Source organism: Bombyx mori, chromosome 1, assembly GCF_030269925.1.
Source record: "Bombyx mori chromosome 1, ASM3026992v2".
Lineage (NCBI taxonomy): Eukaryota > Metazoa > Arthropoda > Insecta > Lepidoptera > Bombycidae > Bombyx > Bombyx mori.
Genome location: NC_085107.1, coordinates 16,165,217 through 16,192,861, shown reverse-complemented (window position 1 = coordinate 16,192,861; position 27,645 = coordinate 16,165,217). Strand labels below are relative to the sequence as shown.

The 27,645-nt window shown below is 37.6% G+C and overlaps 1 protein-coding gene and 1 long non-coding RNA gene across 12 annotated transcripts in view; one reads left to right on the top strand and one right to left on the bottom strand.

Moving 5' to 3' along the window:
- LOC101743427 (triple functional domain protein) overlaps positions 1–27,219 on the top strand; it is a 166,232-nt gene extending 139,013 nt beyond the window's left edge. For 5 of the 11 annotated variants that reach the window (XM_038010976.2, XM_038010982.2, XM_038010980.2 and 2 more), the window contains 14 exons: positions 1,030–1,098; positions 1,619–1,702; positions 5,521–5,724; positions 6,580–6,677; positions 8,382–8,568; positions 10,265–10,462; positions 10,720–10,908; positions 12,920–13,161; positions 18,155–18,359; positions 21,182–21,955; positions 22,364–22,642; positions 23,222–23,455; positions 24,337–24,528; positions 24,996–27,219. In XM_038010976.2, the coding sequence (XP_037866904.1) occupies positions 1,030–1,098; positions 1,619–1,702; positions 5,521–5,724; positions 6,580–6,677; positions 8,382–8,568; positions 10,265–10,462; positions 10,720–10,908; positions 12,920–13,161; positions 18,155–18,359; positions 21,182–21,955; positions 22,364–22,642; positions 23,222–23,455; positions 24,337–24,528; positions 24,996–25,106 (3,066 nt within the window). In that variant the 3' untranslated portion in view covers positions 25,107–27,219. The other 6 variants (XM_062670280.1, XM_062670276.1, XM_038010987.2 and 3 more) reach the window with 3 other exon arrangements.
- Positions 13,326–16,557, bottom strand: LOC134199453 (uncharacterized). Its single transcript, XR_009973944.1, has 2 exons — positions 14,036–16,557; positions 13,326–13,585 (listed from the first exon to the last, which is right to left on the bottom strand). It is a non-coding gene; the product is annotated as an uncharacterized LOC134199453 (long non-coding RNA).
- Positions 27,220–27,645: the final 426 nt, after the last annotated feature.

The following is a 27,645-nucleotide window of genomic DNA, read 5'->3' as shown; positions in this document are numbered from 1 at the left end:
GCGCGCATACTACTATCCTGATGGTGAGTAGTTATCGATACTTATTGAAATAAACAATACTAGGGTCATAGCTGAGACGCTGCCTACCTACACGACACGTAGCTCTCGGGAAACACCGTAGAGGAGAGTTCATTTCAGCTTATTTCATGCGCTCTCATCACTCTCTGAATACAGTAAATTAAGTAAATTGCGTATGAATGTAGAGTTGCGTTCCGCCCTGTATTCGAATTTGAATTACACGTCGTGTCGGAGAAACTGTGTTGAGACTAAAATGTGCACAAACCAAGAAACAAATGAATACATTTTATTATGTTTACATGTATATACGAATAAAGTACCAATACTGTTTGAATGTTATTATCTAATATTATAAATACACACACACACACACATACACACGCGCATTGCTTGTGACGTAATAACACCTAAAATTAAAACATGTTTAGTCTAAAGACAGTTTGTTTTCCTACATCATTCACGTTATGCACGCAGAAATTACTAATCTACTCACGTTCTACCGACAAATAAACGAAAATATTCTTAAAAAAATGTCTATCTGATGCTGTTTGTTTGCTTCATCATTTCAATATGTTGAAAATTTTCAACGCGATCAATTCATTGAATCTAAGCACCTACTCGAAATTAATTTTATATTCATATCCGAAGTGACGATATTAACACAATGACGTAAGATTACCGAATACTTTAACAATAAAATGTTATTTTACTATTGTTAAGTAAAGTATTTCTCATGATGTTGTTGGTTTATAATCAAATTTTTCCAATTACAACACAAATAATTCAAATTTGTAGTTCTGCGAAGAACCTTCAAGTATCCCATTAGAAAAGTTTTAATCCATCGAGACTGACAACAGATTCGGTAGCATCGCCTTCCCTTTCCAACCCCGAAATTTACATAGTTTTCTCCGCGACCTACATACCTGTGTGTATCTAACACCCTACACCGGTAACACATAAATACGAATACATTTACAACTGCTTAGTTTAGTGTGGTATCGTTGTACATAGGATCCTCAAGCAGTACTTCAGCAGGCGCCTTCAACTGCCGTACCAGCGGACGCTACGCCCGCCGCCCTGGTACGTATACTATTTGTGTAGCTTTTAGAAAAAAATAATCACTTTAGTCTGTAACCTCCATGTTTCGCTGTTCTAACATTATGTCTGCGTGGACGAATGCCCTGTAGAAGTTATATTACGTGAATATCAATCGGAGTCAGTGTATAAATACGACTTAACTGTCGGACGACAAATAGCTTAAATCGATTTCCTTACTAGACTTCCACATGCCTTTGACAATTATAAACTATAGCTCGGTGCTCGCATTTCAAAGTAACATACCGTCCACGCAAGCCATTACTAATTATCTTAACTTTATGGTGACCCGTAGGTGCTTGTGAATAAAACAAGAAGAGCTCTCGAGCATAAACTTGGCACTTAATTATCATAATTCGATTTTCGTCACTGCGCAACATACTAACTTCGTCTCAATAACATTCAAATTAATAATAAATCATAATATAATAATGTATGCATTTGTACGTGCCATATTTTCCTCGAGTGCTGTATACCCGTAATTGTGATTGGTGAAAATTTTCAGAACTCGTTGGCAATGGACTCGTTGGATAATAACGGCGGTCCGGCTGATATATCAGAAATTGAACGGATCGTTCAGGAGAAAATGGTTCGAGTTAGAATCATAGCATGGTCACGTTGCTCCACGAGAAGCGATAAAAAAAAAAACATCGCTACCTTCCAATAATATTATATCTAATTGCCAAATTAAATTTAAAAATAAATCAACAGAAATAAATAGTTTTATCAATTCTCGTCGGAACTAGGTAGCGATGCATGTTTTTATTCAGAGTTCGCCCTCTACTTAATGTTTATAAAGGCATCCCACAACTTCCGTATCTGAGAACTCACACCGACGTCTTTTAACCCGTAATTAAATAATAATGAAAACAGTCCGAATATTTTATGTATTTACTTCAAAACATTGTTTCGTTGAGGATAACCAATTTAGGGTTTGTACGTTATTCCAACAAAATTCTACTTTGAAATGAAACAAGAAGTTGAAAACAGTTGAACAGTTGCTAATAATATCATAAAACAGTGAAATTGATTTAATATTCGTGAAGAGAAAAACAACTGATTTACGCGGTATCATTAAGATGGAAACAATAACGCGAAGTTTAATTAACTTCGAGAAAATAAAACAGCCCAAGTTTGAATGGTTTGATTTAAAAACATTGCTACATTTCATCCCGTATTTACTCATCATTTATGTATATTATACGAGTATACATGTCTCCGATACCTATGTGTCTACACATGTTATAAAACTTTAGACTTGCTCAGTTTATCGGTCGTTTTGAGCCAGCCTCCGCCAGTCTCCGTAATAGCTAAATTTGGAAGTTAATTTCAGTTATTGAAATAATAAAGAAAATATAAATTACTATGCAATGTTTAAAGCTTCAAACGTGCGTGTCTTGACGGGTGTGACAGTCCGTAGATGAAGCGACCAGGGCGTCGTTTGCGCTTACCAAATCATAGGATAGTTGAATAATGTTGATTTAAAAAACAAATATAAAAGTTAATTTAGAAGACGTGTATTGAAAAAAAATCTCAATCGGCCATCGCTGAAATGTAATTTATCATCATCATTATCCTGCCCTTCTCCCAGTCACCTGGGGTCGGCGCAACATGTTTTCTCCCTCCATACTCCTCTATCATATACCATTTCTTCGCTCACTCCCCTCCTACCCATATCGTCTTTCACACAATCCATCCATTTCTTCTTAGGTCTACCTCTTCCTCTAAATCCTTCTACATTCATAGTTAACACTCTCTTAACAACCTCATTTTCATTTCGTCTCATCACATGTCCATACCATTCCAAACGTGCACTCCTCAGCTTCTCTGTCACAGGTGCCACTTTCAGACTCGCTGAAATGTAATTGTGTTGTGTAAAAATTGACGACGTCTTTGTTTAATAAAAGTGCGTTCTCTGTTTAGCTTGAAATTAAGACATCAATAATTTTACTCATAATCTGTGTTTCTTATTCCTATTTTGTTATTCTTGATCGATTTATTTATTGTAAGCGTTGTCGTTGCTGTATAGAGAGAGACAAAAGAACAGGCGACACGAAGATCCGATTTACGAAAGCAAAAAATTGGGTACTTTCGATTTTTTACTTCAAAATGGAAATATTAAATTTCAATATCAGGTTTTCATTAACAACATTCATAATTTAATATAATAAATGTAGAATGTTACAAATCAAATTCGAGATAAAGATTATATAAATGATCCGTGGTTAATATTTTCGAAAATTGAATACACTGAACTATATTAGGTATATGCATTCAAATATTGAGAATTGATTGCTGATCCCCTAAGTAACCAAAATTAACTTATTAAAAAAATGTCGAAAATATCCGTGAAAACCATCACTTCTCATATTGGTGGCAGCTATTAGCTGAATATGATAATAAAATTGTTATCAGCTGTTTCTGAACAACTTCACAATTAAATTCTATTAACTTTTCTTATTTTGTACACCATATTTGTACATACACGAAATAAATAATACAATTGTCTTTATTTCTTAATTTTGTTTCGTATTTTTTCATCTGAAGGTTAATAATCCCGAGTTTGACATTAACAAATCCGATTTCGATTTTTAAATTCCCAATTTGCTTTCTTTAGTATGAAGTTACAAACCTCCATTTTAAAATGCTATATTTAAAAATTCCAGTCAATGAAATGGGCGTTAAACGTTAAGGGGAGGGCGGAATGTTATTGTAGTGTTGATTTATCACTTACCGTACGCATATTACGTTTTTACTGTGGTTATTTATAAATAAGTCTAAATAGTTTTGGACTGACGGTCGGAATCGTTTTCAGAGTAGTCAAATGCTCTATGATTCTGTAATTTGAGGTTGTTGAATTAATAGATTCGACTCACGCTATGTTTTAAGACGGATTTTTTTATTATTTGTAAATTTAACACTACAGGGTCATTAAATAAGATGCAGTACAAATTCACATTCAAGTACTGGTATAAATTAAAAAATATATCCAAAGAGTTGTCCAGGCTAACGAGTTTTAATACATTTTATACCTGGTTATTTTAGCGTGTATTTTTTATATGTAGTTACAACACTGCTCTTCTCTTTCTGGGTAAATGTATAATTATTGGTGTAACATTGGCTGTTATCGGTTTGATTTACATATTTGTTGCGGTCCGGCGACCTATCTTTTTTCATTATCCGAATACAATTCCGACCGTCTTATAATAGCTTCGGATACTAGGCGTTTTAAATGTGTCCTGTCAAAAATAAACGTATCGATGTGTTTGTTTGTAGACCACGTGCTTAGGAAAATTCATTTATTACGTACGTTGACTCATGTTGCATGTTATTAAAAGCTATTTTCGCTTTTCATATTGCCTTGTTATCTTATCTTATTTGTGCATGGCATGTATTGTGTAATGAACGTTGGTGTTGCAACCGTCTCGAAAACCTTAATCTCGTATGTCCTTATTAATCAACGCGCTGTAACCTAGGAATGGTTCCATAACGTCCTGTCTTTAGCATTGACAGTCAATACACCAGTTTGACAGAGACATAACCCGACGAGACCCGGTATTGGTTACGTCGCGTTTATTACTAAAAGGCATACATAGTATTCGGTTGCTTATTGATAACTAAACTAAAATGTATGGTGTGGCTTTGTTTTTGATTTGATGAAGTTTTGAAACGTTTTACGTAATGATTTGAATCTCCTGATTTTAACTAGTCACTGATTTATGTATTATATTTGTTAATGTGAAAATTAAGTAAAAGTTTGAAATATGAATTTTAAATATGAATACAAAAAAAACAAGAGAACAAAAAAAAATTACACCGCTTAAATCGGTAATCTGAAGTTAATCCAGATTTATTTCACTGTCTGGCTGTACAGTAATCACTAATGGACAAACCGAAGAGTGCCTATAATAAAATCCTCTCTTTGAAACTCTGCTTTGCAATAGAGCACCTGCTCCACTCACTCCTGTTATTACATTACGGGAGGTGTCAAACGACAGATATTGTGACTCGTCTCGACCTCCTTGATACGAGAGACGATTTTAGCGCAGCTTTATCAACGTAGAATTCGTTTAGAAATCGAGTGCACAGCAGATATTAAAAAACTTGCACTCAGTAGCACAAAGTACTTGACCTTTAAACATTTTTTATCAGAGACCGAAAGTAATTTAAGATACAAGGACCATATAAAGCAGTAGAATTGTTATATAATACATAGATTTATAATGTAGTATTTAACGAAACGCATTTCGAAGAAATTTTAATGAAAATAATGTAAAATAAAAACGCATTATTCATTATGAGTGGCTTGTGTTTTGGTCATGTTTGCCTTGCATTCGATAAGAGGAGGGACGAATCGTTTCGGATTTAGATAAATAAATTATCTAAGATTATGCACGTTTGATATAGCAACAGCATGGTGGGGCTGCCAACGTACAGGAGCCCACAGGAGAAGAAGCAGGACAAGAAGGGGAGGCCCTGCCGATTCACACCCCGGAGGAACTGGCCATTCTTAAGAAAAGGGAATATGTGCTCCGAGAACTTATTGACACTGAAGAGATATACGTCTCTGACTTGCGTCTCATCTGCGAAGGCTATATGCGTCACATGCAGGTACTTACAAACACACATCGAATTAACTAGAAATGTTTGTAGGACTAAATTCATACTGTCGAAAACAGTTTCCAATTATAGCACCAATAAATTCGAATTAAGATTGGAATGCCAACTCTAATTCTAATTCATTCCGAAATAGCGTTACAGCAAAGTAAACGGACACATGATTTTTTTTAAATTTATTTACTGACAATAACAAAGTTAGAAAGAGTATAAAGAAGGGGAATAAAATCCTCGTCTCCCGACACCCACAGTTCGTCTGGTGAACAACCAGGACGCGTTGTAATTTACATACATATGTGTACGAGTGGATCATTAAACGAAACATGAAGTTGAATACTATGTTGTAGCAGCGAATACAGTTTTAGATAACATTTTGTACGATGTAATTCCCTGAAGGCCTACAAAATGCGGAGAGAGATAAACTATCTGCGCCGCGCAAACTATAAAATTCGTCAGACGACGACGAAACATGCTGTTGGGATTTACTCGAGAATTTACTTTGTAGCTCTCTCTACTATTTTCTTCTATCGTCTCTGTACATACAACACAGTTTAATTTATTTTGAGGTGATCGTACTCACTAACTTAAACGTGCTTGCGCGTTGGTTCCGCTTTTTTAATAGTATAGATTTATGTGTTCGTTCTATTCGATGATGTCTATTTTTGTTTATCTTATCTTAATCGACAATCTCATAGATTGACCGTTATATCTTTTAGGTATTGTAGCTGGCAAGATATTTAAAAAAAATCAATGGTCGAATATTTTTAGATTGTGCTAAAACCAGGTTGAATATAGGTAGGGTTTTTTTGTTGTAATTAGACATCCATTAAAAAGGCGTATTTGATTTAGGATCCTCACGGCGAACCGACCCTGCCCGATAATCTGCGCGATCGTCGCTACAGAATGATCTTTGGCAACATCGAGGCGATCTACGAATGGCACAGAGAGTAAGTCTTACGTTTCATTATCGGTCAAATGTATTGTTTAAATGTACGCCCAACACCCAGAGCGGAGACCGGAGAACGTCGAGGTCGGCGTCCACGAAGAGATGAAGATAACACCGAGGAGTTTTATTTGCATCATCCATTCGGTAATAACACGCAAGTGACGTCACTAGAATCGTCTTATTTGCCGAGGCTGTAAAATTATGTAAATAAATCCGTTATTTGCTGTGCGATTATTCGTTAGGCTGTGTATAAGTGAATGATAGCAGAGCGAAAATGTATTCGTTTTTTTTTTCTTTTCTTTCTTTATGATAATGTATTTCTGCCTCGTCAAAGCGACGCGTTAATGCGCCTAACACGATTACAACGCGAGAGATTTCTCCCTTCGTATACGTATTCTGTACAGAGAACCATTATACTTAGAGAACAAAAAATTAACTAATCCTTACAAACATTAGCGCATTATTATTCAAATTGTATATTCGTTGAACATAAAATTGAATTATTGAATATAAAATATATAAATATATATGTTAATATTATATTTATTCATGTGTGTATTCGTTTATAGACCTGTATGTATTATATGTAGTTATAATCGAAATTCAGTAACAAAAAAAAATATTTCCGTTTGCGTTCAAGTTATAAGTGTCGCTTCAGTAATTCCATTTGGTCAGTACGCAATAGAAAGCGTACAAAACGTGACGGTCAACTACCGCATTGTTGGCGATTACGGACATACAAATAAACCACTCATAGCCCACTGAGTTTCTCTCCGGACTTTGTCTGTGGGACGCGATTCTGATCCGGTGGTAGATTCTACGAAGCACTGCTCTTGCTAGGATCAGTGTTAGCAAGTTCCCTCAAGTTGAGCCCGTGAACTCACCGCGTGAGGTAGTAAAAAAAAACTGCTCATATATGTGTGTTCTTTTTTTAGTTATCCGAATAAGAAAGTACGTAATAATAGCAAATTGCGAAGACGACAGTTAGATCCGCAAATGAATTTATTTGCAGGTTAAATCAAAGCTAAATTTCAGTATTAATAGCGTTTCGGTTTCAATAACGATATTTTAATAACTTGAAATATAATTTAATATTCCATTATTTTAACTCAGTAAATATTTTTGATTTTCATCATATATAACAAAAACGTACCCCACCTATGGTAGACAATGCCTTGACTAATCTACCAATCTGCATGAATACAAAACATATTTTAGCAGGTAGAGACAAACTCTCACGGAGGTTCATAAATTTGTATAAATACATAATTACATGTACATCAAAAGTGAATGTGGGGGGGGGGGGTTCATGACTGAAATTTATCTACTTATTTATTTTTATTATCAATATTTATGGGATATATATTTATAGTAACAGAAATAAGTACTTATTCGATATATAATTCTATTTATAATACAATTTTTAAATGATACTACAAAACAACATAACACAGCATATCATAAAGACTATAATAATTATTTTAATTTAATTTGGTTCATTTTGTTGATTCGCTATGCGTTCTACTTTTTATTATTTGTCGTTGCTTTTTTTTTTTGTTTGTTTCATCAAAACGTTACAGGCGAGAGAGAGAGAGAGAGAGAGAGCGATAAGATCGATTGCGGCATGTAATATAATATTCCGCGATGATTTATGATGTGAGGTGAGGTGACGTGTATTGCTGACGGGTGTGGATTGTGTGTGCAGCAAGTTCCTGCGCGAGCTGCGTATGTCGCTGACCCACCCGGAACTGCTCGGCACGTTGTTCCGTCGCTTCCTCGAGAAACGTCTCTACGAGTCGTACTGCCGCAACAAGCCGGTCTCCGAATACATCGTTTCCGAACACGAGCACTACTTCCAGGAGTTGCGTCACAAGCTCGGACATAAGCTGCAGGTGGGTGATACGACCCCCCCCAAATCCCCTTCCTCGTTTCCCCTCCCCCCTTAACAGATAACATCTCAGCGTTTCGGTTTCAACGAGATGATCAACGTTTCTAACTGCTTCCGTTCGAACTGCACACGCGACCGCGTCACATTGCTTCTACAGCCATCGTAACGCTTTCAAAAAAAATGTTTGACAACGCAAACGGCTAGAGGTGTGCGCGCACTCGTTTCCCGTTAAACTTTAAAATTACCGTAATAAATCGTTTGACTAATAAAAATTGCAATTTCGGTTTTGTTGTTGTTTCGCGGGGCGGCATAAAAGTGTAGCGATTATCAAAACTTTGTATCGTAAATGGGATGTCAGTTTACGTTTCCGGTCGTAGTTCGTTTTATGAATTGAATGCGTCGCACACACGAGCCGCAAATAAAACGTAGTGACTTTTATTTCCGCACTAACAAACTTGCAGCTTTGAATTGTATCCACGTATTTTTCAATCGTATTTTATATGGCTTAAAATGTTACCGTAAATGTATTTTTCATAAACGATTCGTACAAATCAAATATAGTTATCTTGGTTACGATTTCGTTTTATCACTACGTATTGCTGTTTGTTGTGTCATACATTATAACGTATCTATCTATCGTTAACTTTTTTAGCCCTTTCATTTTTCATATCAATCATTCATTGTTCCGAGTTTTTGACAGTTCGCTTATAAACTCATCGAAAACATGGTATACTTGTATATGATCAAATAAAACATGAATAATAAATTAACATTAAAAAACGTAATTTGGATTTTGTTTAATACAATATAACAAGGAAAAAAAAACTCGCATGTTTCAGTTTGACTAAACGTAAAGTTATTAATACTTAATTCATTAGCACCGCTAAAACCGTGATCGTATAACTAGTTGTTGGAACGAGATAAGTCTTTTTTTAATTATTGCCAATTTGATGTTCATAGTTAATTAGATAAACGCTAGTTATACGAATTACACGTGACATGTTCGTTCCGCACAGATGACACGTTATTGCGATTCTAGGTCCGCCTTAGGGAACGCGCACTCCTGTCTGGTGCTCGCGAAACGTTGGCCCAGGTATCACTCTGAAAAGTCTTTAAATAGACAGAACAATGCTGGTTCACATCCCGCTTTCAGTCCTACTTAAATTAAAAAGAAAAAAAAAACAACCTCTTAGTAGAGATTGCGTCTAAATGATTTTGTATCTTAATGAAACGAAAAAAAAAAAATTACAATTGGCATCCAAAATAATTCTCGTCCGGTACCAGCTCTGCTCTGAGCAGCATTCACGTGGAGTGACATTGCGCAAATGCTTTAATGAATATATCGGCGCTAGCATGTTTGATAAATGAATCCACTCGATGATACCTTATTGGTTGCGTATTGGATCTTGAATGTAACTACTGCAATCAGTAAGAGATCATTTAGTGCGCCATTTGTCCGTTGTAGGTTACTTTAAAATAAACACACACACACACACTCACGCACACACATGAAAATCATTTTTTATGTTTTGTTTTACGTTTCGTTGGATTTTATGTTTTGTTTTCTCTGACCTGACTCACATCACCACCTTCGAACACGTCAATGTATTGATTGTAACGCTTACTGTCGGCATGCCTGCGAAACTAGACGACCGTTACGCTCTTGTCATGTTTGACATCGATCGATCGTTTCTTTACAGTTGGGCGATTTATTGATCAAACCGATCCAGCGCATCCAGAAATATCATTTGCTGGTCAAGAAGATTCTGTCGTACTCCGAGCAAGCGAACTGTCCCCCGCACGTGCTGGCCGGACTGCGTGAGGCTGTCCACTGCACCGATATCATACCGAAGAACGCCAACCTCATGATGAACTTCGGACGCTTGCAGGGCTTCACGGTAAATATGTGAATGCATTATTAAAACGTATCCAAAGCAAAAGCGAATTGTTTTTATCATAAAAAAATTATGCGAATTTTTAGTGTCGCTGCTGTGATGTGCTGCGAATTTCGGAATGGGCAACGCACAATTTATCTTTTGAGACTTTTCACAAAACATGTCCGAGCTCGGTTTATCCAAATTCAAACTTTTAATGTAAATTAAATTTAGAAACGGTCACACTTGGACGTCTTGAAATGTGTACGGTTTGTTCGCAGGGCAACATAACCGCCCAGGGGAAACTGTTGCTTCACGAGACAATGATGGTGTCCGACAACCCGTCCGGTACCGACAAGGGCAAGGAACTGAACGTGTTCCTGTTTGAGCAGTGTGTCATCTTCAGCGAGGCGGTCGGAAAGAGATCCCAGTTCACCAGCCCTACTTACAACTACAAGGGACACGTTCAGGTTAGCTGCCTTTTTTTTTTTTTACTTAGGCGGGTGGACGAGCTCACAGCCCACTTGGTCTTAAGTGGTATCTGGAGCCCATAGACATCTGCGACGTAAATGCGCCACCCACCTTGAGATATAAGCTCTAAGGTCTCAAGTTTAGTTACACCGGCTGCCCCGCCCTTCGAACCGAAACGCATTACTGCTTCACGGCAGCAATAGGCAGGGTGGTACCTACCCGTACGGACTCAAAAGAGGTCCTACCACCAGTTAATGTGGTGTTTAGCCTGTTTCGCCTGTTTCAAAACTGTTCGTTAAATATGACGCGAAATGCGTCTTATTTACATTGACTTTAAGTGCATTTTACAAGATACGGTCTTAGCGGTGCGGAACTGTCTCCCCACCACTAAAGTCACCTAAGTTATTAACGCAGCCTACAAAGACACCGTCACGTGATTGTTGTCACTTAGTTTAACTTTGGTCAAAGCTTCATTCAGTATGTTTATTGTTTTTTTTATTGCGTTCTTATATTTGCTCAGCCCACAAAGTACCTTGTATGAAACTTACGGCTACCCACAGACGTGAATGGCAGCTCCCGCTTTGAAACACGAGGTCGATGTTCGAGTTGTATTGTAAAACAGTTATACAAACTCTTCGATACGCAACGCATGACTGCTTCGTGCCAACCGCGCGTAATAACATTATCCCCTACCACCACCGTGAAATTATCAGAGAACGCCGCTGCTTATTCGACGGGGAATCACCTAGTCGCATTTCTCTCTCTCTCTCTCTCTCTCTCTTTCTTTCTCTCTCATAAAAAAAGCAAATGATACAGTTCAACAAATACAAAATTAAAAGGATGTTATTTTTTGAACGATAATCTTCTTCTTCTTCATCGTTCTCTCACTGCTGAGGATCGTGACCACATGTGACTTCTTTTACAGTGTTCGATCATGAGTGACATGGACCTCATGGTACAGAGTACCACCAAGTGCTTCCTTTACCAGATCTGACCATCTAGCTGGTGTTTTGCCCACGGCGCGCTTGGCCTCTATTCGACCCGAAATTATAAGCTTCTCTAATTCATGTCTGGGAGACCGCATAATACCGAAACGATAATCAAATAGACCTAATTTCATATCAGACAGAGAGCGTACTTTATTAATTAATGAAGTATATTATGTTCACTTGTGCCATACAAATTCTATACAATATTTGATTTGTGTGAAAATGACCCCAAAAATGTTATAAGCAAAACTTACATTATATCTTCAACACTTGCAATATATAATTGCTCAATAATATTATATATGCTGCACTAAGCCTTTTGTTTTCAATAAACATATGACGTTAGTCAGCCATCCAATTGTATTGTAATATCTTGTAAACTAACGTGTCGTACATTCGATGACGATATGATGGTGACCATTAAATTGGGTTGATGATGATAGCTCGATAGAAGATCTCTCGTATGTCCACAGTAAGTCCATCCAGTGTGGGCATACGCTCTTCACGGGCCTTCTTTATGACTAACAATATATTCAGGGACAGGTCTTGTCTCGCAGTCCCGGGGCACATCGAGTAGTACAGAATAACGATAATTAAAGCAACGGTGCTATTGCTTGCAGCACTCTCGTGATATGAATTACAATAAGTAAACTTTTATTAATTTTTTTTTTACTTTATTTTAAAATTATTTAGGTGAAATTCCGGTCACCGTCCTCGTCGAACCCGTCGCTTGCGACGAACGGCTCGACGAGCGAATTAACCCATAGAGACAGCCCACTGAGTTTCTCGCCGGATCTTGTCAGTGGGTCGCGTTTCCGATCCGGTGGTAGATTCTGCGAAGCGCTGCTCTTGCTAGGGTCAGTGTTAGCATCACTCCGGTTTGAGCCCCGTGAGCTCACCTACTAGTTAAGTTAACGCTGAAATAGCCTCTCAAGACTATCAGCTTAGGTAGGAAAAAAATATGAGTGAATTTTTAATAAAAAACGCAGTGATACAACGTGTGGCCCGAATCGATTTTCAGGTGAACAAAATGGAACTGGAGGAGGCCGAAGCTCTGGGCGGTTTCATTATACACTCGGTGTCTCTGAAGAAGCCGCGTCATTCGTTCTTGTGCCGCGCTCCGGACGGCAAGCGCCAGGAGTGGGTCTCGACTCTGTCCAACATCCTGCAGTCGCAGCGCATCTTCGGCGAGGCCCTCGAGAACCCGGGCGCCTACCTGCGCGAACAGCAGCACCGCGACAATAACCGCGAACACAATACTGTGTAAGTACCATCAAGTACCACCAAGTACCACGGAGGAGGAGGAGGCGGACCTCTAGTCGAACAGACAAACACGTTTCAAGTTTAATTCAACATATGTTTAGCTTAAAAACGATCAACCAGAAGCACCTGCTGCCTGTTAAAGAGTACAATAACAACAAATCCTATATATTATAATATTATATTTGTTAAATATGTTGTTAATGATGATGTTGTTACGTTTGTTGAACGTTCGTGCCGATGACGTTTGAATTATAATTGTATGTATGTGTGAGAATTAATCGGTTCGTTGTGCCGATCTAAATAAGAACGCGCTGCTATACGGCACCCGGCCAAGCGAGACCGGCATCGGCTCAGTGACGTCAGACATTGTTGTAATGTCACGCGTGCTCGCTTCGACGTCACGAAGTATGTGTGACGTCACGATCTAAAACAAACATTATATTGTTATCGGTAACGAATAAATATTTTATATGTAAATTATATCTAACTTCGATGAATTAAACTTGAACCTGTGCTTGCCGAACGTTTTGTTTCACATTGAACTAACTAACACGCGGTGATGGGTGCAGTACTACTACTAACATTGTAAAAAGAATTCATAATAAGGAGTTTAGAATTATTATTTTTCTTAAGTCCGCTTCTATTTTAATCTTTGGTGTAGACGACGTGTTGCTTCATCACAAAATTAATAAATAAAACTAATCTAGTCATTAATAAATGTCCATGATAGGTTACGCATAACATTGGAATTGATATTTAGATAAATTTATTTCGGAGTTTTTTAATGTTGAAATTTAATGATTAGGATGATGTGTATTGAAATATTATCGAAAAGCCGTCGTCAATGATTTAACGTGAGAGAATTTGTACGTACCCAATAGATGGAATTTTTCCAGCGAATAGAATGCCGAGATTACACTGCCGATGTCATAATCGCTTCCACGAGATATATATACTACGGAATTTGGCAAACTGTGAACAAAAATAAGTAGCTTTATGTACGCCGTCTGAGATTATATATTGAGACGCGATCATTTATCGGCTGTTCTGATATCTCTCGTTGTCTCAGTGAATCTTGTGGGAGCTTACTCAGTATCGTTAGGTATTATCGAGAGAGAAGACATTTGAGATTAATACCGATCGCATATTTCTCTGAAACTCAATACGTTCACGGATTAACTTACTATGAAAGAGAAACATCGCGTAATAAAAATCAAACAAGCACAATTAAAAAAAGAAGTGGTATTATTGGTGATCTTGTGAGCCAGCCCAAGTAGTTATCACCGCCATGCCGGTTACGGTGGCGATGCAGTAATGCGTTTCCATTCGAAGGAACACCCGTCAAACTATACAGAGACTGAGACCTCATGTCTCAAGGTGGGTAGCGGCGGCAACCACTTAAAACCATGTGAGCCATGAGCTCGATCACCCGTCTATACCCGAAACTGATGACGTAACAGAGTCAGAGTTTCTGTACGATCCGCGTATGAGACGTAATTAATTACCGACTCTCAATTACCAGTATGCATATTCACTTATATTAAACTCATATTTAATCGAAACAGTTTTAGAAATATAATGTAGTTTTTTCAGCACTTTTATTAATCCATTTTTTGAGCCAATACTCGAGTATGTAATGATCATGTTTTCATCACACCACGCGGGATAGTTATTGATTTACTATTAATATATAGATATGGATTAGCACGAGTTTCGCGAAACTGCTTCACTATCCAAAAAAAAAACGTTCAACGTGTAAAGACGAATATAAGCGAAAACTTGTGACTCTTGTTAGATATTCAGAATGGAACATCTACTATTTCTCACTTACGCGGTGTGAATATCATCAAGATCATCATCAGTGAGAATATTTTGACGCGTTCGATTAGATGTTAATTAGGAATCGAAGAAGACTGGATATGATGGAATGAAAAGTTCATAAAGATACTAATAAGACGAGAAAAAGAAATGGATTAGTGTGTATTGCATGTTAGGATAAGGCTATATATTCATGTTAGGTTAAAATACACGCCAGGTAACGTTATATAAAACGAAGTTAATATTTACTATTTGCTGATACGATACATTACTAGATACAGTAGAAGGAGGCTTGATGCAATCGAAGTTTCATGGAATAATAAATGATTGTACCTACATGTTACCTGGCGCATATTGAACTAATGCTGTATTCGATTTTAGGTTTAGGCGTCCATGTAACAAATCGAATCTTCATTAAAATCTCAATCTCTGAATGTCTGTCTTTCTAACTAATTATACTTATAATCATCTATTGTAGTATGTAGTTACTCTCAATTATCTATACAGATGTTCGTACATATCTGATGAATAGGATTTATCTATATGATTTAAAATCAATTTGGAATCGAATGTATCTTGGTAAACATTATTTATTCCGATCAGTGTCAATGTCAATAGCAAACTCGATTTTCGTATTTGAATTCCATTTATTTTAGGTACAGGGGCCAACATTGATTTTCTTATTTTTATTTTTATATATATATTTTTTTTACAACATGAACTTGGATTATTCAACTTTCAAAGGGATAGTAATAAGTACATTTAATCAAAATTATAATATCAAAAACTAGTAATAAAATTATGAAACGCTTAATGAAATCGGCTTTTGATGTTTATAGTTATTAAGAAATGAACGTGCTGAAATGTCCACCATCGAAAGCTCGAAGCAGCTTATAAAATTATATAAAGTTCAGTTCGCGTGTTGAAAGTTGTATATGACGAGCACCGCTATGCATCGCTTCACGTTTGTGATGATAAATAACTCAGTGTTTGTACTACAGCTGCCGGTGACTAGATGGAGCATTGCCTTAACGCTGTGTCATTTGTTTTGACAAACGAATTCAGTTTGTACCGTCTAGTGTTTTAGGTTTAAAGTTGAAAAAAGATATATCGCTTTTAGATGGAATTGTTCACGCTTCCTTGTGGCCCTTTGTTCAGCAAATCATATTGTATTATCGTTTAATATCACGGGAAAGGATCGCCCCCGACCTCGTATTTTGTGTAACAAGCGTAACATTATATAATTAAGAACATAATTATCTATCACTAGTGTACTTAGCCTTCACGGACCCATATCGATCTGTACTTATATAAAATTGTGTTAGTTACAGTTGTACATCAAAATTTAGTAACAAAAACATCATTAATCAAAATTAAATGTCAAAAATTATCAAAAAAACAACATTTTTTGTGTATATAAAACGTACCGACACTAATATACTAACATCACTGTAATACTGCCTAATATGAATGAATAATCAATAAATATTAAATAAAGAAAAATGCTTGTGGTTTTCTGCTTTTAGCCCTGCATGCTTGGTTTAGTTGGGTATCGTTTTGGTTATTTTATTTACGGGGCCCAGCTTTTCGGCTAACGCTACTAACAAATATCACACACACACGCCTCGAAGCTCCGGTCCTAGCGACATATCCTATGTAACTATCGTAATTACTACCAGTTAATTAATGTATTTCATAGATTTGTAACTAATTTCAGACATTTCAAATTAAAAACATTCGTTTTAATTTTCTAAATTATAATTACAAGGGGTCTCAAAAGAATGTATGTTTATTAGTGAGATAAAAAAATAAGGCGTTTGTTACAAAAAAAAGTTTTTAAAACATGAAAAACGGTCTCTGCATATATAACCTGGAAAGCTTTGCAGTGGGGCCAGAAAGTAGTCTCATATTTCACACATATTGCTCGGAATTCACAAATGCAAATCCCTTTTCATCCTCTTCGAAAAAGCAAGGCCCGATAACTACGCGTTAATACAGCGGCCCATACAATCACTCTAGGCCAGTTAGGATATTTCTGATCCTTGTGTGTGGGATTCGTGAAATCCAGTTGCGGCACGATTAAATAAAAATGAGTTTTATCTGAAAGTAACATGCTGTTTGATGTGAATATTATTCAAAGACGTCAGTAGTCTAAATTAATCTAAAGACTAGACTGGAATCTTGATATTTTAATTCATATACCAATAGAATTTTGTAGGGGTGCATAATATGGTGCAGTGAAGATCTGTGTATAGTCAAAGCGGTTAAAATATTCGTCTCGGCCGGATAGTAATCAATTGTAATTGTCCGCCTAATCATCACACACAACGCTCAGTCCGAGAATCGCCTATAGTGACTGAATTTCCATGTAAAAACCACGTTATTGTACATAACATCCACGTCCCATTGAATTCATTAAATGTTCCCCCAGTAAACTAAACGACCATACTTTCGAGACACCTTGTGCTTTGATCACGGTAAGTGCGCGGAGTGTTGTCGCAGACCAGACACACGAATACTGTCCCAAGAACACCGTAGATAGCGTATCACCGACGCTGTACGAATCACATTAGACACAGTTAAGCCGTAGTTTTTTAAACCTGTAACAAGTTCTGATTAATAGCTACTTATACACATTAATGACTGAAAAATCGACTTCAAATCTGTACGTAGAGAAAGTGACACTTGACTTTAATATACATTTAGTTATGAAACTTCATGAGGTATTGTTAGGCCAGAAATTGTTTGGTTTTTATCTCAGCAGTACGACTAGAACGAAACACGAAAATAAGGCTGTGTATACATTACAAACACGTAATTTACTTATGGGAAAAATACAATTATAAAGTTACATTTCTGACCGAATATACTGTAGTATCTAATGGCTGAAGACAAGATGAGAAATAGGTAACATTTTTTTTAAATACAAGTAGTAATTATGCATTGGCCATATTAGAGTCACACAATTTTTTTTTTCAAATTTACTTGTTGATCTCCGTGTGTTATGTCGTATGCATAAATTTAAATCAAAGCAGTTTTACAGTCAATTAAATTAAATTAAATTCAAATTTAAGAACACGTAAGAATTGAAGTCGATAACACAGCTGGAGCGCCCATTTTATTTTTGTTTTTTTTGTTTTTTTTTTGTTTAACATTCCTGTTCCCGTCCGAATAGTGGGGAGGGTTGGTGCGGGCTGCATTACGTACCGTTATCGTTAGACGGACGCCCTGAATTGCGACAGAGGACGCAGCGACCCCACACTAAAGCCAACACTATCAACTTGCCAACGACAACCACCACACGTTCGGAGGACCGCAAGAAGGCCGCCGCTAGCGTCGCCAGCTCGGCTTTCAGTCCGACGTCGCCGCCGCACGCGAACGTACGTATCTGATTCAAATATAGAACGAGACATAATATTCAATTACGTCCTAAATTAATATCATCTTGGCATGGGTTGGCTTACGGTAAATTTGGAACTATTATTTGAGACTTGATGTTCTTGAAAGAAAATAAATGGTCTTCGATACTTTCCCTAGGTTGCAAATGCATTGTAGAAAAAACTAATATACGTCACAGATCAACATAATAATATAAAATGAGTTAAATGCACTTGTTATTTCGATGTTCGAAATTATGTCTCGTTATTAACATTAAAATTAGAGAAGATTTGGTATGGAAAGTAAACATGAGCGACGAGTGATTCTGAAACTTAAGAATTTTTCCGTTTCTTAAATATGACGCAAAAATAATGTGAACCTTTTATTAATATGAACTAGTTCAACATATAACCGTTAAATTAAATTAGACTTTATAGTTTTATTACGTCTTTTAAAAGCCTTTTTCTGTACGTTCGACTTCGACTGACTCAGTGGCCTCGACCTTGGCCGAGAATCGTGATTTCGATTCTCACGTCGGGCGAACTTTCTTGTGACTAACTTTGTCTCAGGTTGTGCCCGTGAGCTCACCTACCCGTTCGGGTGTAACTGCAATAGCTTCTTAGGCCATCAGCGAGTAGACAGGGACAAAAAAAATTTGACTAACAAATTTGCTGTGGCTGGGTTTTTGGAACGAAGTTCCTTATCGCGCGTTGTGAAAGGGGGCTAGACGGAAAAAAATCTTACGAAAAGTTGTCACGACACTTTTGAGATCCGTCATTCTGACCAATCAACGTGTAGGCGCTTATCGCGTGACATTGCTCGTATCCGATTGGTCCGCGTAATGAGTACAGTTTCTCGAGATAGCGTTTCAACAATAGTAATTTAGTTCATAGTATTGTTTTTTTCTTCTTCATAATGCCGTAATTTATTATTATAACTTTAAAAAAAATTACAATTCCTTCACTAATTAATCGAAAGGAACTTCGTTCCATCCGGGTGTCCCTTGACACCTCTGAAGTTTTTTAAATATCTATATGTGTTTCTGTAAACGTATATATAAGTATGTATAACAGTCCCCGGTTCCAGTACCGTAGTTCCCTTAGTTTAGGGTAATGTGACCGTATAGGTGACTCCGATAATTTATTTATTTACTTTAGTCCTTATAGTACTTGTTATTTTTCTAAAACAACTAGATACTTATTAAATTAAAAATACTTAGTTTAATATAATTGCTTTACATACCAAATCTGATCTAAAGGCATGTCCAAGCTTATTAGAAACAGTTCATAATTGGAAGAAGCTATTTAATCCTTTGTTTCATCATTTAAAGTGATAATTCGTTTATTTAAAGTAATTTTAGCGCTAGAGTTTCGAACTATGTACTTCATTTTTGCCATAAATATTGTTATAGGGAAAACTTTTTTTTCTATTCAACGAAACATTAATGCAGTGTGCGTTGGGTTCATACATTAACATAGTACTAGAATTTTTTAAAGACAAATTGAAATTTGCCTTTGAAAATTCTTTAAACGCAGCAGCCAGCTGTCGCTGAAAATCTTATTGACATTGCTGGATAAGTTTTTTATATTATTTCACATAAAAATATTTAAAAAGTGTTCCGATACTGCTTAACATAACAACTGTTGCTCGGAATTAATAATTTTCATTTTCAATAAAAAGTTGTGATCACTGTTTCCGTAACACTTTGGGAAGCAGTTTCAATTTTTACATCCTATTTATTTTTAAATTATCGATAGTGCATCTTATATATGTTGCAATTCCTACGTTATTTTCCCCTAAATAAATATTTTGCTTTCGGAGATTTCTTTGTATTTTTTTCTTGACTGTTTCATCGATTTTCATATATTTTTAGTTACATATAAACGTTTTAATTCACCTATCAATAGGCCGGTATATAAATGCGTAGAATTTTAAAACAGCAGTTTTGCTTCATACTTTGTATAATACGATCGTCTCTTTATTGAACGAAAATGAGAAACAATGTATATTGAAATTATCTGAATTGAGAGAAACAGTTTTCAAATATATTTTTTTCTGTAATAGTTTTTTTTTTTTTTATGATTGAAGGATTACTGGTGGCCCGGAGGCCTTTCCAGTTTCACCAGGACAGGTGGGCTCTGTAATAGTATTTATGGCCAGACTGTGTATGAGATATATTCATTAAAAATAGCTTCAATGATATTCTAGTCGAAAAACAATACTGTGTTCGTTCTGATTAACTTAATTTTATATTTAATGGATTTTTTAATGTGGCGTAATCAAATTAAATGATGAACCTCTGCTTTCACTAACATTAGAAAATAAACAAAGAGTAATCAATCCTTCGATCAAAAGTAGATTGGCTGAATTTTTTCTACTAAAATGCTAATTTTACGATTTTACTTGTTGTACCTATTAAGTAAATTTTCTCTGAACAAGCTTTATTTGCTGTGTAGTCTGTGAAAAATATTTCAATGCTTTTTATATTTTCTTTTGCATGTTATTGTTTTTAAGCTTTTCTATATTTCTTTTGTTGTAGGTGATACCTTAAAATGGAATGCATTTCTAACATAGACTGTGATAGCGGGCTGTTTAAAATCACGCGCAAGACTTCAATTGTGTTTAGTGATCTGGAATAACCGCCTTAAATAAAATATGCATAAGTTTATTTATTGATAGTACCTAAATAAAGTTAGATGATAATGACTGTTAAGTGAACCGGCACGCCAGAACGGAATGGGGGTGAGCATGCATGCACCGCTTGTGAACTGCACTGTCGAGCTTGTTATGGCGTAGTTGATTTCATCGCCCTCTGATGATGCAGGGCCTATCGAAACGGCCCTGGGGCCTGAAGCTGCGACGCGGCGGTAGCGCCGCCAGCGGCAGCAACGAGTCCAGTACTGAAGGGCACGTCGTCGAGCTGCGTGCTCCCGAGCTCGCTGAGCCCGCCTCCGACGTCACTGTGGCACCAGGAGCCTCAGCGTCGCTCGCGTGCCGCGCCCGAGCCACGAGAGCAACCGCCTCCTGGCGCAAGACCGCCCCTGAAACGCGAGCTCTACGACACGGCGGTCGCTTCGCCATTACTTTTACTCCAGATGGACTCGCAACCCTCACGATACACGCTTGTCGCGCTTCTGATGCGGGAGTTTACTGTTGCCTGGTCAGTAACGAGCTCGGCGGCGTCCAGACATCTGCTCGATTAACTGTCGGGTCTGGTGGTACACCTGGGGTACCGGCAGTTCGCGCTCATCCTGGCGGGGGCCTCGTCGTTCATTGGGATGAGCCATCGCCCACTCATCTCGAATATTGTCGCGTCGGTGAAGGCGAGTGGCGTCGAGCTACAGAGACTCCGGCCACTGCGAACACTTTGGCTTTAGAAGAATTACCAGCTGGACAATACAGTTTCCGGTTGTTGTGCGCCCGGAGCGGTGCACCGGGTCCTGCCTCGGGTCCCGCGGCCTGCGGCGGTGGAGGCGCCTGGCAGCGAGAACAATTTGCCAGACGGTATAGCGTGGAAGAAGAAATTGGACGCGGACGGACCGCACGAGTCTTGGCTGCTCGGGACACCGGTACAGGACAACGGGTCGCATTGAAACAGGTTTGTTATTTTACACTGCACACATTAAGATAAAAATATACAATTTTTTTTTTATTTTGATTAAATCTAAAACTGTCACTTTTATGTAATTGAGTGTTGAATTAGTATTGGAATTGAAACATATAAATCACTACATAGTATAAAACAAAGTCGCTTTCTCTGCCCCTATATCTCTATGTATGTTTAAATCTTTAAAACTACGCAACGGATTTTGATGCAGTTTTTTTTTAATAGATAGTCATTGAAGAGGAAGTTATATATGTATAATAACATCCATTAAATAGTGGACAAATCAATAATAAATTACAGTTTTCGGAGTGAAGCGAGGGCGGGTCGCTAGTAGTAGAATATATAATATTGTTAGATACTGACTGTAGACTGTAATATGTATTTTATATAATAACGTAGGTATTGGCCGGACGCGGTGCTGACGCGACTCGCGAGTACAAGATATTGTCTCGGACCGCTCACGGGGCGGTGGTGCGGGCGCTGGCGCTGTTCGCGGAAGTGCCGCGTGCCGGCGCGCACACGCTGGTGCTGGAGCTGGTGGGGGGCGGGCCGCTGCTAGACTGGGCGGCCGCCAACCCGGCCCTGTACACGCAGCAAACGGTCGCGCACCATACGCGGCAGCTACTCTCGGCCCTCGACTGGTTTCATACCATCAACGTCGCACATCTCGATGTCAGGGTACGTACAACTTATTCAGTCTCAAAACTTGAAGTCGTCGTGGCCTAAAGGATAAGACGTCCGGTGCATTCGTATCGAGCGATGCACCGGTGTTCGAATCCCGCAGGCGCGGGTACCAATTTTTCTAATGAAATACGTACTTAACAAGTGTTCACGATTGACTTCCACGGTGAAGGAGTAACATCGTGTAATAAAAATCAAACCCGCAATATTATAATTTGCGTAATTACTGGTGGTAGGACCTCTTATGAGTCCGCGCGGGTAGCTACCACCGCCCCGCCTATTTCTGCCGTGAAGCAGTAATGCGTTTCGGTCTGAAGGGTAGAGAGCAGCCGCTGTAAATAGTTACAACTTGAGATTGAGATATAAGTTAGACTAGGTCTCAGTATAGACTGAGACCTTAGAACTTATTTCTCAAGTTAGGTGGGTGGCATTTACGTTGTAGATGTCTATGGTCTCCAGTAACCACTTAACACGAGGTGGGCTGTGAAGTCGGCAAACCAAAAAAAAAAAAAACAGTCTCAAAACCACACAAAAAATTGTTAGCTGTCTCAATATTTAAACTATTGATTGTTTTAGCCGGAAAATATCCTAGTGGAGTTGGGCGGAGTTCAGCCGCAACTTAAGTTAGTCGACTTGGGATCTGCTGTTGAAACCATCGATGGCGGAGCAGGGAACTCTGGCAGGGAGGTGCTGCCTCCCGCTCCTGCTCAGTTGGAGTTCGCGCCTCCCGAGTGTGTCCTCGGCAGACCCCCGGCCCCCGCATGGGACGCCTGGGCAGCGGGCGTCTTCTTATACGTGTTCCTCACGGGAGTTAGTATCTACGCATTATTTTTGTCATTTTTAATTAAAATCATTAACATTCGAAATTTTAATTTACATTGTTACAAATACAATTTGTATTGTCTTAATTAAGCTTTAATCAAATGTGTTCTCTTTAGTGTACATGAAATCTATAAAATTTACTAGATGATGATGATAAATTGTGTTTTTTTGAAATTATATTTAAATTCTTCTCAGTCGTGTCACTCTTGACAGAGTGGTCGTGATCGTCATGTAGTGTTGGAAGGGGCAGACTTGATGCGTCTCACGATGTCGCGCCATCTCTCCCTGCTCGAGGCCATTCTACTGCACTCATTTAGGAGACCTCCCACTGCAGCTTTAATTTGGTCGGTCCACCGCATTGGTGGCCTCCACCTTATATTTAAATACTAATTACTTATTGATAAAATGATAAAATATTCCAAGATCGTTTAGGCATTTTTAAGTGAACACGTGAGTTAAAAGGACACAAATAATATAAATAAACAATTAATTTTCTTGGTCTAACCTTAAACCAAACACTCATTGGCTTCGGGTAGCTTAACAACGCCGTCTGCTGATAGTGTTATTGTGTCTTTAAAGCAGTTAGTTGCTCTCAATTAAGAAAAATTGTATTATTATTTACCAGTAGATGTCGGGAAGAGTCATAAAGTTGATTATCGAAAAAGTTGATTATTGAGAACACGAATAAAAGAACATTTTCTGAAAATAAATCATAGCTAGACCAATTTATCGCCCCCGACATCCCCTGTATACTAAATTTTATCAAAATCGTTAGAGCCGTTTCCGAGATTCAAATTATATATATACAAGAATTGCTCGTTTAAAGGTATAAGATAAGATAAAAACGTGTATTTTATTTTGAATTTTAGCTATCGCCGTTCTTAGACGAGTCAATAGAAGAGACGACAGCAAACATCATCAAGTGTGATTACTGCTTTCCTCCCGAACACTGGTCCGGCATCGAGGAGAGGGCCCAGCAGATCATACGCGGCCTCCTGGACCCGGCGCCTGCCAACCGACTCTCCCCGCACGATGCACTCAAGCACTCCTGGTTTGACGAGGTAACGACTTCACTCTATTGTTATTAAAAATTCATCAAATTCTCATACAAAATCACTAGTGAAATATATTACAGTCGACGTCGCCCTAAACAGGTCATTGCGGATTCTCCCGATCCATTAACGGTGCTCTTAGGTACCACAAGCACCGGTCACCGTCCTCGTCGAACCCATCGCTTGCGACGAAGGGCTCGACGAGCGAATTAACCCATAGACACAGCCCACTGAGTTTCTCGCCGAATCTTCTCAGTGGGTCGCGTTTTCGATCCGGTGGTAGATTCTGCGAAGCACTGCTCTTGTTAGGGTCAGTGTTAGCATCACTCCGGTTTGAGCCCTGTCAGCTCACCTACTAGCTAAGGTTACGCTGGAAGAGCCTCTTAAGGCTATCAGCTTAGGTAGGATAAAAAATGACAACAGTAGGGTCGAATGATATGATCTGTATCTAAGCGTTTACTGTTGTTTCGTTCAAGGCTCCGTCGACGCTGTTGTCGGCGACCCAACTGAAGACCTTCTTGGATCGGCGGCGACCTTCGGGACACGGCAACGCCCTACACTCGCTCCGGTCACCGAACGACACCTGAGGAGACGCGAGCGAGGAACTCCGTCTACAGCCGCCGTCGGAGCGAGGGCTCGCGACACAGGTGACGACTATGACTGATCATCCAACCATCCAACATTTAACTATAACACAAAAGAACACACATACTTGATTACAGCGAAATTATTGTTATTCAGTTCACACGCTCGTCCGTGAATTAGGAGTCGACGCTCAGCCATAGATGTGGATTCGGAATTCGCTTTCATGAAAGTAGTCGCGACGTTGATGAATAAATTGGGCAGTTTTTTTCTTTCTCTAAGCCTAAGGGGCTATTCCAGCTTCGCGCGCATCGGTAGGTGAGCTTACGGGCTAGCTCTAGGAAGAGCAGTGCTTCGCAGAATCTACCACCGAAAATTGGGCAGTGATAGGTTTGGTTGCGGCGGCGGCCTGTTTTAAGTTTTCAAGTTAATGCGACGTCACGATCGTTAGCCTTTTAGACTAATCTTTTTTACTATAATCATTCTATAGTCAATGTGCCCACCTTTTGAGTTCGGTTATTTAGTAATGTGAAATTGTTTAGCGGCGTGTCTTTTTAATAAACCAACATGGCGATTTTATTTTATTTCACTATGAACATGCCAAATCGTGTCTATTCGTGTGTAACTGTGTAAGACGCTCTTTCACAGATTAATCATAAATTCCTAGGCCATTCCAGAAGTGTAGTTAAATTAGCAGGGTCGTGCTTCTTGCTGTTTCTGGATTCCAAACTTTTATTCTCTATATCATTTTAAAGATTTTTTTATTAATTTCTTTTATGTATTAATAATAAGTTTTAATTTAATCTATACCTTTATTCTTTGCGTTCTAACAATATATTTAAAATGTATATTTTATTTCATTTAATGTTATGACATTTTCTATATAAAATGTTTTTAAGTAATCTTTGTAAGAATCCAGCGATGGCGATAACACAACCTAATTTTATAAACAATTAAATATTTGGCATATGTACCTAAATTGTGTATTTCTTAAAATGGCCGTTTGTAAGGAAAAGTGTCTGTGATTTATGCTAAAATAAAAATAATTCATGCTTATTCCTAATTTAATGTACGTACTTTGTTAAAAAAATAACTATTAATTTGTATATAGATATAAGTTTTAGCACGTAAATGTTCGTCTTAATTTGTGACCAAAATTTCTAAATTCGGAAGTAAGTGCAACGTGAAAATTTTAACTTGACTGTAACAACGTTCGTGTCTCTGTTCGGATAGGCGAGGGGTATTATGTGAAATGTTTTGTTTTGATCTATTTTAATTTTTATAAGCGATCGCAGTCAATATAGTTTAAGATATATGTTCCAGCTTGCTTGATTAGATGTAAGTGATGTAACGATACAACTCTATTATTATAATTTGTATTCACTGTACTGATTGATATTATCGCACAAAGTATTACGTGATCGAATACTTTTTAACTTGAATTTTTATTTTCTAATTAAGAAACGTCCGAACAAGGCGATGCGAATTATTTCGTAGTGTTTTAAAATAATCTAGATCTTACGATAAGGATCGTCAAACTTATTTTAAACATCACATTTCGTTAGTCGCTACAATTCGTGATTCTTGCATTCATTATTTTAAAGAATGCTTTTTATATTGATGTAATATTATACCTTCAATGTACTGTAATGTTTATTGGATTAATCACTATATATGCACATATAACTTCGCCGCGTTTCTTAAGTATCTTAACTTGTAATTGTTTATAATTAAAAATGATTTAATTGTCATACGATTCAAATTAATCAAGAGGTGAATATTTTATCAGTTGATTTATTAAAATAACTTCCAATAAGTTTGTTCTGGAATTACAATCGCACAAATATAAAATGTTAAACTGAAATAATTAAATAGGGTTATCTTATCCCGATCGACAATTTATGAACTTGAAACTATACGACAGACTTATTGAGATTCCGCCGGAGACGTGGTACTAAGGAGCAATTTTAATCAGTTTTATCTCCAGTAGAGATTATTTATTGTAATTATAATTCTCATTCAAATTGCATCGGACTGTAGTCAGTCGCGATCAAACATCACCGTGTATTAGTACTGATGTTAATAATATAATAAAATCAAATATATCATTTTGTGAAATTCTGTATTTTATTTGTAATTTTTTCATTCTAATATTTGGACCGTTTGTTTCTTAACGTTTTCCTTGGATTCACTTTAATAGAATCCCAGAAACGCTACGCAAGGGGACAAATTAAACCTTGGTAACTAAAAGAGAACGACTATCCACTCAAAATATACACTCAGAGAAACAGCCTAACTAATTGGTGGTATTATACGTGGTTCATACTAAGCAAATATCATCCTATTTATCCGTCACTGTCTCAAGAAGCAATTTATGTTTTACTACACCGATTTAAATGGGAAGAGATCTTACATGAAGACAAACCGCTCGAACAAATACTGTTATTCCTCGATCTAAAACACCAGAAAAATACATACTAATCTAACATACACCGTAAAAGCCATTAATTTGATAAATTGAGCTTTCGGTAGCACGTCTCGTGA